This window comes from Mustela nigripes, chromosome 13, assembly GCF_022355385.1.
Source record: "Mustela nigripes isolate SB6536 chromosome 13, MUSNIG.SB6536, whole genome shotgun sequence".
In the NCBI taxonomy this organism is placed as follows: Eukaryota; Metazoa; Chordata; class Mammalia; order Carnivora; family Mustelidae; genus Mustela; species Mustela nigripes.
In genome coordinates, this window is record NC_081569.1 from 43,774,577 (window position 1) to 43,788,958 (window position 14,382).

General features: G+C 46.9%; 1 protein-coding gene across 1 annotated transcript in view; it reads left to right on the forward strand.

Moving 5' to 3' along the window:
- Positions 1-7,896, forward strand: part of SNX1 (sorting nexin 1) — a 32,522-nt gene extending 24,626 nt beyond the window's left edge. Inside the window, exons 9-15 of the mRNA XM_059372230.1 lie at positions 1,220-1,333; positions 1,533-1,626; positions 2,663-2,868; positions 5,308-5,451; positions 6,014-6,094; positions 6,595-6,666; positions 7,482-7,896. Of these exons, the coding sequence (XP_059228213.1) occupies positions 1,220-1,333; positions 1,533-1,626; positions 2,663-2,868; positions 5,308-5,451; positions 6,014-6,094; positions 6,595-6,666; positions 7,482-7,532 (762 nt within the window). The 3' untranslated portion in view covers positions 7,533-7,896. The remainder of the gene's footprint in view (positions 1-1,219; positions 1,334-1,532; positions 1,627-2,662; positions 2,869-5,307; positions 5,452-6,013; positions 6,095-6,594; positions 6,667-7,481) is intronic.
- Positions 7,897-14,382: the final 6,486 nt, after the last annotated feature.

A 14,382-nucleotide genomic window follows, 5' to 3' on the forward strand; every position in this document is an offset into this window, starting at 1 on the left:
AAGGCAGCGGCTTAACCCACTGAGCCACCCAGGCGCCCCTAAATTACAGTTTCTTTACTGAATGCAGAAATCTTTTCGGGCGCCTGGGTGGCTCAGTGGATTGGGCCTCTGCCTTCGGCTCAGGTCATGATCTCAGGGTCCTGGGATCAAGCCCCATATCAGGCTCTCTGCTCAGTGGGGAGCCTTATTTCCCCTTTCTCTCTCTGCCTGCTGTTCTGCCTACTTGTGATCTCTCTCTCTGTGAAATAAATAAGTAAAATCTTTTTTTAAAAAAAAAAAAAAAAAAAAAAAGTCTTTTCATTCCTCTTGGATTCCTATATCCATTTTTCTTTTTTAGTCCCTCATCTCCACTTCATATCCCTAAAACAGGGTTTGTCTCCAACAGCACTTTTCACACTTAGGGCTGGATCATTCTTTGCTCTAGAGAGCTGCCCTGTGCAATATAGGGTTAGCAGCGTCCCTGGCTTCTATCCAGTAGACGCCAGTATTACCCTTCCCCAGTCTGAACAGCTAGAATTATGTCCAGCCATGGCCAGATGTCCCCTAGGGGGCAAAATGGCCCCAAGTTGAAAACTACTGCCCTGTAATCTAATTTTTCAGCATGGTATACTATAATTACTGTAGATTCTTTAGCATCCATTCTGTACCTTGGGAAAGTAGTGGTAGGACTGAATCAACCAAGTTGTTTCTAAATGTTTGGCATGCTTGGCTTATTAAGATCATCCCTAAAAGTAACCTCAATCTGAACAAATAATGCTCCTGTCCTTAGACCTTTGTTCACTGAGGAAAATCCAAATGGAATCACAGGACAGCTTCAAAGCTTCTCAAGACATTATATCCAGCTGTGTGCAGAGTATGCTAACCCAAAGTATCTTTTAACAAAAGTGTGTTTGAAATTTAAGCAGTTCATGCCTGGGATGACAAACAGTCTCAACACGAGGTCACCTGGCCACGTAACAATCCTACTCTCATTTCTTTCTGCACACTATTTCAAAAGCTGAAAATTTTGCTAATTCTGCTTAACATAGTCCTTTGATTTTTTTTTTTCTTTCTGTATGTACTAGTTACAGAAGTGCCTAATTGCTTTTGAAAACAGCAATCTACAGTTCAAATAATTTGTTTAGCAAGTTTTGGGCATACCATCTGATGGATACTAATTCTTCTGAACCTAAAATAGGGGCAGCAGATAACATGCCATCCCGCCTTCTTGGTCTTGTAGCTGCCACGCGCCGTGGGTACCCAGACATTGAGTGGCGCTGGTCTCCTCAAGATGTTCAACAAAGCCACAGATGCCGTCAGTAAAATGACCATCAAGATGAATGAATCAGACATTGTGAGTAGCCCTGTGTCTCTCAGCTTCCCCTGCTCCCTCAGTCTTATGGGTCAGATGCCCTGAAGAGTCCTGAATTTCTCAGAGACTTTCTTTTTAATATAATTCAGTCCCTTTAAAAAAAAAAAAACTGCTAAGGAAATGCCATGCTGGATGCCTATATGAGTCCCCTCCATTAAAGATCTGGGCTTTTGTGTTTCAGTGGTTTGAGGAGAAGCTCCAGGAAGTAGAGTGTGAAGAGCAGCGCTTACGGAAACTGCATGCTGTTGTAGAAACTCTAGTCAACCATAGGAAAGGTAACAACCTTGGAAATGCACTTGGAGCTGGGGGAAATTGATGTTTGCTAGTGAGCTGGAGATGGGAGGACATCCTGTCCCCAAGTCTGTCAGCCATTCAAATGGAAACTCAGCCCACCTAGTCCTTGATGTTCTCATCAAAAAGGTATGCCCTGCACCTCCCACCTCAGCCACTGTGATCATTGTACTTTCTACCTGGGAAGGATACAGGGAAGCCAGCCCACACTCATGGCCTTCAGAGGGTATGATTTGAATTGGTGGCTTTTATCCAAAGTAATGTCACACACTTCAGCTACATGATCAGATGGGCAGTATGTAAATTCATGGAAACCATGTATGTCTCCTAACTTTTGCCTAAGAGCTATTAAAATTTTCCACGTTTGAATGCATTCCTTCCCTGCCTTAAACATGGTAATAATCATAAATCAAAACAGGCAGAAAACTGTTAAAATGAAGACAATGTAAGGGTTGGCAAAATGTAGGGCCTAACCCATGGGCCACTTCTGGCTCTCAGCCTTTGCTCCAAGGTGGGAATGGTTTTTACATTTTTAAAGAGAAGAGTGAAAAAATAGAGTAAGTGAGACTGTATGTGGTCCACGAAGCTTCAGTCCTCAGGCCCTTTACAGAAAATGTTTGCCCTGCTCTAGAACATACAAGACTATGGAGTGTGCACATACATTCACTCTCTGTCTTGCAAACAGACTGCTAACCGTGAGCTTTAACGTGAAAATTAGAATCATTCCTTTGTCCTATTTGTATTAACTGCCCCTGCTTCTCCAGGAATATTGGAGCTGCTTCTTCCAGGTAGGCCTCAACCTAGTGATACTTCGGCCAGCATGTGCCTCTCCCTGCTCGTGTGACCACATTGCACTCCGCTCACTCTATTAAGTCCAAGTGGCCGGGGTGTAAGTGACTGGGTCACAGAGCCCCCCATTGTTAGATATGCAGAGGCAGCTTTGCTAAGGCATGCCCTGCAGTGCCAGCTGACTTCTCCCTTTTCCTTGTGAGATCAGAGGCCTCTGCTGTCTTCTTCCAGAGCTAGCGCTGAACACGGCCCAGTTTGCAAAGAGTCTAGCCATGCTTGGGAGCTCTGAGGACAACACAGCATTGTCACGGGCACTCTCCCAGCTGGCTGAGGTGGAAGAAAAAATTGAGCAGCTCCACCAGGAACAGGCCAACAATGACTTCTTCCTCCTTGCTGAGCTCCTGAGTGACTACATTCGTCTCCTGGCCATTGTCCGTGTAAGCTTCTTTTTCCTTTCCTCTTTCTCCATGCTCCCATTGATTTGTCTTTCTTTTGCTTTTTCCCTTCCCAAGATATTTCCATCCATTATAGCTGAAAATAGGTGTAGCTTTATTCTTAGGAGAGAAGGTATCTTTTGAACCAAAAAATCCATTTAACTGTTAGCTAGTTATCACAGAGTCATTTTGAGGCCTACAGCCAGTTTTTAAAACACTAAAATATTTGGAGAAGAGACTACTCTTGAATTTCCAAGTAGGCCCCTCCTTATTGTTGAAGCTGGACAGTGGTCCTTTTTTCAGACGAGGCTTATTATAGACCTGCTGTCTTGGCCTTGTGGAGCAGTGACTTCCTCAGTCTTTGGTCTTTGCCTCCTTAACAGTAAGCAGCAGCTTTGCCCTGGTAAGAGCTCTTGCTGGCTTCCACTTGTCCCTCTAACGTGGGCAGTCAGGTAACTACACGGAACTGGCTTGGCATTGCATGGAGGAGTGTGGCCAGGGGGCTGAGAGAGCTTGTCACCAGAGTCCTTTGTGTGCTGTGCTGCCCACAATGGTAACAACACTGCCGCCTGCCTCTCAGGTCGAGTACCTCACCTCTTCTCCTGGTAACCAGGGCAGTCTGGTTTCACGAGACCTTTTAGGGTGGCCAAGGAAGCTTTACTGGGCAGTGGTATTCGCTCTCGCATGGTCCCCTGTGATAGAGGAAAGAGCCAAGAGGGATCCTGGTACCTGCCTTATAAGGCCTGGGTCTGCCCCTGAACCAGCTTGGGACCAGGAGGGACCTCGGAGTTGGAACAGGGCCACCTTCACTCCCCATCTCCAGCATTCCCCCACAGGGAGCTCCTGTGTTGTCAAGAACCAAGCTGTTCCCAGGGCTCTCATTTCTTCCATGGTAGAGCTGCTCAGTGTGGCCTATGAGGTTGCTCATTGTCCTCCCCCTCAGCTGTCTGGTTTGCTGCTAACTCCAGACTGATAAGAGGCTGGAAAAATAACCTGCTTTGGAATTTGTAGAACTGGTCCGACTACAAAAACTGGAGCACCACCTCAGGGATGTGCCCTCTCTGGGGAAGTCTTCAGAGGGGGGCATTGTTTGGAGTCTCAGGAGAGCACAGCTCTGGGATGTGACCATCCCCCCCACCCCCCGCCCCCAGGCTGGGTGAGCCTCTGTGGACAGAGATGAGAGGGGCCCAGCCTAGAGCTCTGGGCAGAGGCTGGGGCAGCATGCCTGCGTGCAGAACTGCGAGCTAGGCTTCTCTCAGAGACCCTTCACCTGCCTGTGAGGGTAGGCAGTAGGATTGAGGCGATGAGCAAATATTTCTTTTCTGCTTTTCCCTGAACCTGGAGCTGCACCACTCTTAACCCAGAAGGTTAGGCTTGAGTCTCATGGATACAAAGTTACCTTTACCTGTCCTTTGACATTGAGCTGCTAGGAAGTTTCAGGTGATCACACGTGACTGGAAAAGGTGAATGTGGTGGCAGTTTAACTCCCTAGGGTTCAAACTTTGGTGAAGGGCTGCACTAAGGAGACCTAGAAAACGTCCAGGGGACTTCTGCAGCAAAGGAGAGCAAATGGAACAGGGCTGGAAGGCTGGCCCTGGGTTCAGATCTCTCATCAGGCTGCCTCTTGAAGTCTTACTGAGCCAATGGGGGTGGTGGATGGCATGGTTAGGCCACCAGGTCTCCTCTGGAAATGCAGTCGAGGGACTGGAATGAGGGCAAACCAGCAAGTGGACCTTGGGGAGCTTCTTGTGAGCCTTGGTAGCCTTCCACAGTTGAATATGTAGATGAGATGGAAGCCGTGTGTCCCCATGGTAGCTATAATTATTTATTTAAAGATCTGTTAAGCTTACCGTGTATACTATTTGGTGTTAACTTAAAGACTGCTTCCTTAGATTGGCCTTGCCTGGTGTATTTTCCAGGCTAAGCTAAGTCTCCAGTTCTGTCATTTGGTTATAGGTCCCCTGCTTGTTTTCTCTGTACTCTGCATACATGTAATCATTTATAGGTAATTATTAATATAATGTTAGCCTTTTCTATTAGATTATAAGCTCCATTAAAAGCAGAACCATGTGTTTCGTTACCCTCTATCTTAGTTCCTGGCACATGGCAGGAGCTCAGGAAGGGTGTGGAGACCCATGGACTAATCTGAGGGAAGCAGTTCAGAAGCCATAGTACTGGGCATTGGCATTAGGCCACCTGCTGTGCTCCCAGCCATCCAGCCTGGGGAGTCGCATGAAGCAGCATGGCCTCCTGGAGGCTGGGAGAGGAGTCTTAGCCAAGCTTGTGCATTTTGATACTAGGCTTCCAGCTGGGCACTAACATGTGGCTGCAGAACCTGCCCTTGCTCCGTCCTTCTCTAGCACAGCTGCCCCCCGCCCCCGGCAGAGCAGGTGGCGCTCCTGCAGGGCTGGTTGTGCTCTTCCCCAACCCCCCGCCCCACAGGCTGCCTTCGACCAGCGCATGAAGACCTGGCAGCGCTGGCAGGACGCTCAAGCTACGCTGCAGAAGAAACGGGAGGCTGAGGCTCGGCTGCTTTGGGCCAACAAGCCTGACAAACTGCAGCAGGCCAAGGACGAGATCTTAGAGGTGAGGCCCCCCGAGGCAGACCAGTGCGGGTATTTGACGGACTCCTGAATGGGCCCAGGTCCCATCCCACCCAGATGCTTGAACCCCCACAGCAGGCAAGGGAGCTGTTTGAGTCTAAAGGCAGTGGCTGCTGGGGAAGCCTCGGAGGAGTCCCGGCTTGCTCCTGTGCCATTCCACCCCTGCTGGTCAAGTCACAGTCCCCGAGGGAGGGGTCTTGGGTGGGTCTTCAGAAAACTCCAAGGTGATTCAGATATGCCCCTCTAGTGGTGAGAGTGAAATTCAGTTCTCTGGAACTCCCAGCTGTGCTGGTGGGTGCCTGAGCCAGAGGCTATGGAGTGTCAGAACTTCCTGAGAGATCAGGCCTGGCCTGGTGCACACAGTACCTCTTTTCCAGCCAGATGGCCTTACACACTGAGTCCCATATGGTTTCTAATCTTACCCAGAGGGATGGAAAGACATAATGACCAATTCAGGTCTCATATGTAGAATTGCTGTCCAGGGGTCAAGACTCAGTAATGGTACCATAATATTAAGTGACCCTTCCTTTCCCCTTTCTTCCCAGTGGGAGTCTCGTGTAACTCAGTATGAAAGGGACTTTGAAAGGATTTCAACTGTGGTCCGAAAAGAAGTGATACGGTTTGAGGTGAGATAGAACATCCTGCTTCTCACACGTGTGCAGTGCCTGATTTTAGTGGTAGTGTTGGTTTTGTTCACGTCTGTCAAGTAGGGAGATAGGTGGAAGTGCTGGTGACTTGGTACTTGTGAACAGTCGTGGCCTTTGTGTGTGTGTGTTTGTGTGTCTGTGTGTGTGTGTATTTACATGTGTGTTCTGAGGCAAAGTAGCTTGGCCTGTGTCATTAGACCAGAACAGTTAGACGCAAAACAAAGCTTGCAATCATCCTGTGTCCTTTGGTCCCCTTTCCTTGCTCCTGTCTTCTTTATCCCCCAACACCCCCACCCACCATGAAGAAAACTTTGCAAGGCCTCAGCAGAAGCTGTGTGACTGGAAATTATAGCTGTTCAGCTGCTGGCTCTAGTTTCCGGGGCTGTGTTTGGCCTTGGTCAGCATTACACACCACCATCCCATCAAGAGGGGTAGGAGCAACTGTCTAGATGATCACTCTAGAATCCTGTCTCCTATAGAAAGAGAAATCCAAGGACTTCAAAAACCATGTGATCAAGTACCTTGAGACACTCCTGTCCTCACAGCAGCAGGTATGTACATTATGCATGACTGTCCTCCTCTGCCTGCTCCAGAGACCAGCTGCCTTCTGTGGGCTTTGGTCACAGGATGGGATGGGCTGGCCCTATTACTCTAACGTGGAACATCTAACAGGGTCTTTTGCTAAGCAGGATTGCCCAAATCTATAAGAAGTTAGTTTTTAAGGACAAACCCCAACTCTCCCTATAACCCCGTGGTACCACCTAACCCTCTTTTTTTTTTTTTTTTTTTTTAAAGATTTATTTATTTGACAGACAGATCACAAGCAGGCAGAGAGGCAGGCAGAGAGAGAGGAGGGGAAGCAGGCTCCCCGCTGAGGAGAGAGCACGATGTGGGGCTCAATCCCAGGACCCTGGGATCATGACCTGGGCCAAAGGCAGAGGCTTTAACCCACTGAGCCACCCAGGCGCCCCTCACCTAACCCTCTTAAGGCTGAGGCCCCAGTCTGTGTGGTGGACAGTGGGCCCCATTGTAAGGAGCTAACTGAGCTGGGCAAAGCCGTGGCCCCCACAGGGGTACTTCCTCCAGGGCAGAACCACAACTGTCTTTAGTGATTTCCCTTGCACTTGATGCTTTCTCTCAGTCCAGAGACAAGTAAGGGCAGTGTGGCTTGCTGGCCAGTCTGGTCCAGGGTCCACTTAGCCTAGCCATCTCCCCCGCTTGGCCTGAGCTCCAGCCTCCCTTTAGGTGGCTCAGGCGTCTGGGGGAGTGCCGAGGCACTGTGCTTGCTCCCCTCCCAGGCTCAGCCTCTGGCTCTGCCACCACCACTAGGTGGGAGCACTTGCTTACTGTCCCCACTTCTTTGCAGCTGGCAAAGTACTGGGAAGCCTTCCTTCCTGAGGCAAAGGCCATCTCCTAATGGACCAAGGACATCAGAACCCACCTGCCTGACGCTGCCTTTTTATACACTGTCCTTCACCTCTGCTGGACTCCAGTGATGCATCCTGCCTAGCCTGGACTTGACCCTTTCCTACCTGTCCCCATTCTAACCGTTACTTCATTTAGCTTCCATATATATTTTCTTACCTGAGAGAATAGTTTGTTGCTTTAAGCAGAAGACCCACACTAGGTGGTGGAGTTAGGGGATGGGGTGGAGTATTGATATAAATATATAAATACAAATGTATATTTTTCAGGTTGTGGTTAGGAACTGGGAATAACGTTTTCTGTTACTCCTGATGGTGCCATGAAAAGATTATGTAATAAAATATTTTAAAATCAGATTACATGACTCAGAATGGTGGTGCTTTTTGCTTTAGGCGGGGGAGCAGTTGGGAAGCAGGTCCGGAATGCTCTGAACCAAGAAGTTACCCAGGTCTAGAGTAAGTTTCTCTCCATAGGAGTTTACAAGCTTTTGCTGATGCGTCCTACGGAGCTAGGATTTCTTTTTTTTTTTTTTTTTTCCTACCTACCTCAGGTACCTGCTCTGAGGGTCTCTTAATCTGTTTAATTTTTTTTTTTTTTTTTTTTAAAGATTTTATTTATTTATTTGACAGAGATCACAAGTAGGCAGAGAGGCAGGCAGAGAGAGAGGAAGGGAAGCAGGCCCCCTGCTGAGCAGAGAGCCCGATGATCCCAGGACCCTGAGATCATGTCCTGAGCTGAAGGCAGAGGCTTTAACCCACTGAGCCACCCAGGCGCCCCTCTTAATCTGTTTAATTCTTATTCCTACTTCTTTAGGGAAGGAGTTGTAAAGACCTTTCTTACATTAAGAGAGGCAAAATGGGTTCTCCTACAGAGGAGGCCGACTGTCTTTTATTCCTGCTGTTTCCCTAAGCTGCCCAGGTCTTTCTGAATCTTGCACTTTGATAGCAGTCTTGTGTTCTAAACTTCTTTTTGCCACATCTTCAGTAGACAGATTCATGTGAAAAGTGTAAAGGGGTGATAAGGACTTAACACTTTATCTCCACTGATGACAGAGCCAGGCATTCTGCCTCTATAGATAAGATGATCCAAGAGTTCCTAAATTTTTTGAGATTCCAAGAAGCTTTACTGTCTGTTCCAGGAGGGAGCATGCCAACAAGAGGCCAGGTGTTGTCCACACAGGCCAAGGGCATTCTAAGGGGTCTCTGTCCTGGCCTGGCCAGGGGGGCTCGAGTCTCCACTGCACTGTTGCTGGGCTTCCCCTCAGCTGTGTCCACAGCTGCTAAAACTGGCTGCTCAGAGTAGACCATGGAGCTGCTCTGCGGGGCAGGGTTGGCGGACTGCCTGCTGTGTAACCTCGCCACTCCCGGGCCCCAGCCCCAGCCCCAGAGATGCCTCTCTCTGAGGGCGCTCCACACGTGCTCTGTTAGTTCTCTTTGGTGGGTGTTCAAGGTTTGGGGAGGGCCAGCCTGAGGCAAGAGAATGCAGTCAGTACCACTGCTTTCCAGTACAACAGGCTGGAGAGTTGGGGATACAGGGGTGAGGGGTGGGATGCAGTGCTGGCAAGTATCTCTTTGAACTGGTTGATTTTTTTGGAAAAAGTCACTCAATCTCTTCCTACCCTCCAGTATATTTATTACTATGCTTGATTTTATCCTGCCAGTTTGTCTTGTGTGTTCGTTTTTGCCTAGTTGTAATAATATACACAAAATATTTTGTATCCCGCTTTTATCACTCGGCACTGTATATTTTATAAGCATTTCTTCTATATGGTTATATATCTTCAGAAACTTTAAGTAATTTTGAGGCTTCCACAGAGCGACTGTACCATAATTCTGACTCCTCCCTTGTTGTTGGATTCTTAGTTGTTTGGTAAACTTTAAATTTTAATAGAATTTCAGCCTTATAGAATAGTTACAGGCTATCACAAAGAACTCCCATATATACTTTACCCAAATTTACTGAGTCTGTACATTTTACCTTATTTGCTTTATGACTTAGATTATCTATATTTATATATTGTATTTTCTGAAGCATTTGAAAGTAAGTTGCAGACATTGTGCCCCTTCACCCCAAAATCTTTAGTATGTATTTCCTTAAGAACGAGGATGCTCTCTCAGAACTTAAAGCCATAAGTACAGTTACCCAAATCGGGAAGTTGAACGCTGAAATAATACTGTGATATAAGCCATGGTCCATATTTAAATTTCATCACTTATCCTGGTAATGTCCTTTATAGCGATGCCCTTTTTCCTGGTGCAGGATTGTGTATTACATTTACTTGCAACACATAATTACACGTGTGTCTCTCTCAATCCAGAAGAACTTCACAGGCTGTGAGTCATTGCTTTTCCTTACCTTGGCATTTGTGAAGAAGACAGGCCAGGTATTTGTAGTATATTCCTCAGTTTGGATTGGCCTCATGGTTCCATATGACTAGATTAGGGTTTTGCAGTCAGGCAGGAACATCACAGAAGTGGTGCATCCTCAGTGAATTTTAAGTTGGCATATGATGTCCCATTGAGCTGAAGTAACTCTGATCCCTTGGTTACTATTTTCCCTTTTGTAATTAACAAGGAATTTGTGAGGAGATACTTTGAGATCCTGTAAATATTTTGTTCCTTGTCCATTGTGCTTTTCTTTTTTTCTTTTCTTTTTTTTTTTTTTAATTTTTAAAAAAGATTTTACTTATTTATTTGACAGAGAGAGAGATCACAAGTAGGCAGAGAAGGGGCTTAAGCAGGCTCCCTGCTGAGCACAGAGCCTGATGCGGGGCTCCATCCAGGGACCCTGAGATCATGACCTGAGCCCAAGGCAGAGGCTTTAGCCCACTGAGCGACCCAAGCACCCTCATTGTGCTTTTCTAAATCCATAATCTGCATTTCCTGATTGGCACTCTACTAAAGAAAAGCATCCTTTCTCCTGACTTAATCATCTGTGTGTTTATCAGGATGGATGAATGGATTCCTATTTTTCTCAGAGTTGCAAGCCATTGCTTTTATTTACTTTGATTCTCAAATCATTCCCGATTTCTGGGAGGGTCCTGTGCCTTTTTAACCTGTCTCCTTCATTTCTGAACACTTTTGTTACTTTCTGGAGTCATAAAATGTTTGTTTCTGCTTCTCTTGTATCTTCCTTGCCCGAGCCCTGGAATCAGCCATTTCTCCATGGAGTCTTGGATTTCCTTTGATGGAGGCATATATTTAGAAACCAAGGTCTAGGTGCTAAGAGTGCTCATTGCTCCTGCAGTGTCATTGCTTCTAGGCCCTTGGTGGCCAGAGCAAGAAAATAAGGAAGGATAAAGATGTATAGCAATAGTGAGAGAGAGAGAGATATGGCATAAAGAATTAGATACTAGAAATCATGAACTCTCAGGGATACTTCCAGTCTAGCCCCATTGGATTTATCCTAGTCTCCCTTTTCTGTGTTTGTTAAGTCTCTTCTAAAGAAACTTAATTTTAAAACTTTCTCCTTGCTTTGTTATCCAGTGATCCAATGATCATCTTGATGAAGGTTATTTTTATCATTTCCTTGGGATAGATTCTCTGACTTCAGAACTTCCTCATCAGCTTCTGGCATCCAAGGCTGACAGGGCCCCTGCATTTCTGTATAGAGCTTGCAGACATGGGAATTGCAAAGGCAGGTTAGGCGTACTGAGCCCAAAGGCCAGCACAACTGTACAAAAGGAGTCATTCTATCTGGGGAGTCAGGAAGAAGAAATTTGTAGAGAAGAGGATGCTTGAACTATGTCTTAAAGGTGGAGAGGTGTTCGCCCCTTCTGCTGGGACTGTTCTGCCTCCCTGTCTCCTGAAAGTGGGAAGTAGGCACATCTAGGGAAATGGAAGTGGCTCAGCATGGCCAGAGTCAAGTCCATGGGCAGCCTGCAGAGAGTGATGAGCAGGAAGCAGACTGTACTACTTGGTACGACTTGCCAGTACGACTTGGGAGGTGCGTGGAATGTTACCCTGAAGTGTGGGGAGCCACAGAGGGGACTTAAGCAGGAAATAACAGACAACATGGTCACATTAGAAGGTGTGAGACTGGAAGCAAGGGGAGCAGCCAGGCTCATCGCAACCAAGCGGATTGCTGAGGAGGACAGAAGGAATCGTCTTGGAGCTCTGGGGAGAGGCTCAGGAGGTGGATATGGACCCAGCATCTGGTCACTGATGATGAGAGGCTTGAGGGAGGGCAGCGATAGCCAGACCTGCTGGTTTCTGGCTGGGATTTGGGGGTACGGTAAAGCCCTTCATGACACAGGTAACACAGGCGGCCAAGTAGGTTTGGAACAGATGGGAGCAGAACAGGGAGGACTGTAGGTGCTGACCATGTCCTATAGTGTAAGAGGCTCCTCCGAATGGGAAGGGAGGCCCATGCTGAGAGGTGGGGGAGAGAGGGCGTGAAAGGAGCCTTAATTTAAAGGTGGGTCACACGTAGCGTGTTAATCAATTCAGAAGAGAGAAAGGGAATCCCCATCAAAGCCATGTCTGGGAGAAAATGCGCAGAGTAAGGAGCCTCACTGCCGTTCAAGGAGGCGAGGAAGGGTGGGGAAGAAAGATACAGTGGGCCAGAGAGTAAATATCTCTGAATATTTACCTGCCTGATTATTATCTGCCTGATAATTACGGCATTCTCAAATAGGGATATTTTGTTTTCCTACTTTGAGTCAAGTGGTTTAGAGAAGTGTGGAGGTAAGTCTACATTTCCCCCATTTCTCCTTGTGTTATTCCCCCTAAGAATCTCTGGGCTTGGGACGCCTGGGTGGCTCAGTTGGTTGAGCGGCTGCCTTCAGCTCAGGTCATGATCCCGGCGTCCTGGGATCGAGTCCCACATCGGGCTCCTTGCTCTGCAGGGAGCCTGCTTCTCCCTCTGACTCTGCCTTCCACTCTGTCTGCCTGTGCTCGCTCTCACTCTCTCTCTCTCTTACAAATAAATAAATAAAATCTTAAAAAAAAAAAAAAAAAAAGAATCTCTGGGCTCCAGAGTCTCGAGGATGAGGACTTTGAGCTAGAGGGACCCCAACATTCAATATGAATAGTGACAGAATAAGTGAGAAGTAGGAATGATAGTGTCACACATAGGTATTTGTAACTTTGACCTCTTTCCAGAAGACTTGCATTCCGGGGCACCTGGCTGGCTCAGCTGGTGGAGCATGCGATCCTTAGGGTTGTGAGTTCAAGCCCCATGTTGGACATGGAGTCTACTTAAAATTTAAAAAAGATTAAATAGACGTGCATCCTGAGTGCATCTGTAGCTGGGAACCCTAAAGAAAATAAAGAATGCCTTTGCAGCTCAAAGTTGAAAAACAGGGAGATGATGATAAAATCTGCTAAGGGTGGGACTGGGAACTGGTTGAGGAGAGAGCACGGTGATGGAATGAGTGTCCATTGCTGAAGTGCTGGGAGCCCATGTGGGAGTGGAAATCATGGCTTGTGAGGGGCATCAGGCCCAAGGTGGTGGGATTTCCCCACAGCAGCCTAGGGAAACAGGAGGGAAGAGGAAAATGAAGATCCCTCCCACAGCAAAGAAGAGCAGACCTTTGCTGCAACTGGCATGCCCTTAAACCGAACGCTTTATCTTTGGAGACACTGGCTTAGATTTTCTGCTCCACACTTGCAGAGAGTTGGGCCTGAGCTGAGCCTTAGAAACGGGTAAGAGCCACTCACCCCTGTCTTCTGGCTGGGGGTTGGGGTAGTGTGTATGTCATCTGCCAGTGTCTTACGACGCCGGATATGTGGTTGATGATGGCTTTCTCTGCCAAATAGTCAGCTCTCTGAAGTGGTAAGTCTTTATAATTCCATGGTCCCCAGCAAAGATTTGGGCTCAAAATAGGTGCCAAATAGCTAAATGTTGAATCATCTCCAACTGCGGATTCTCCCACCTGGCATTCACAGCCTTCCCTGAGAGGCCACCGCTCACCTTTCCTGTTTATCTCCTAGTGCTTCCCAACAATACCAACACCTCATAGAAACTGCCTCCAAACAAGCTCTTTCCTTTGGCACTTCCATGCAGCCCCAGCAGCCTTTTATTAATGGTGGGCTTTGTACCTGATGCCCTCTGTCTCTGCTTGCATCCCTCTCTCCAGTCTCAGAATTACACCTGTCTGAATGGGAGTTTAATTAGAGATGGAGGGCACGGGCGAATGTGTCAGAACATTCATGGGGGATTCCCGTAGACACATCTAGAAACCAAGTCCGTGAAGATGACTGTGAGAAGGTGCCCATCTTAGCATTATTTACGGTTGTAAAAACCGAAATCAATCTAGATGTACAGCAGGAAGGGATTAACTGAATTATGGTACATTTGGATATTATATAGTCATTAGAGATGATACATAGCTATATCCATTGACAAAAACATTTTTAAGTGAAAAAAGTAGGTTATAGAATTACATGTATAGTATCCTCTACCTTTATACAAAATGATATGTATTTGAGAAGGATGTTGATTGAACGGTTATCTACAGTTGCCTAGAGGGATGGAATTTTGCATTATTTAAAATTTTTATACCATTTTGTGTTGCTTGGAATTTCTATGTATTACTTTTATAATCATAAAAATTAAAGTGTTTTCATTACGGGAAAACAACTCCGTGCATCCTTCGAGGCCTACTTTATATGTACATTCTCCAGGAAGCTTTCCTTGACGCACTCACTGCTCTACCCCCAGACTGGAAGGGCAGCTCTACCTCCTTTGTAGCGCATATCATCCTCTTAAACCTCTGCTCTTTCTCACTCTTGTGTGCAGTAGATCATCTGAGATCTAATCAATCTGAGATGTTCTCATTAGCCTCTGGGGCTCGGAACTCCAAAAGATCATGGACTGTGTTGTTCCTACCCATCTCCATG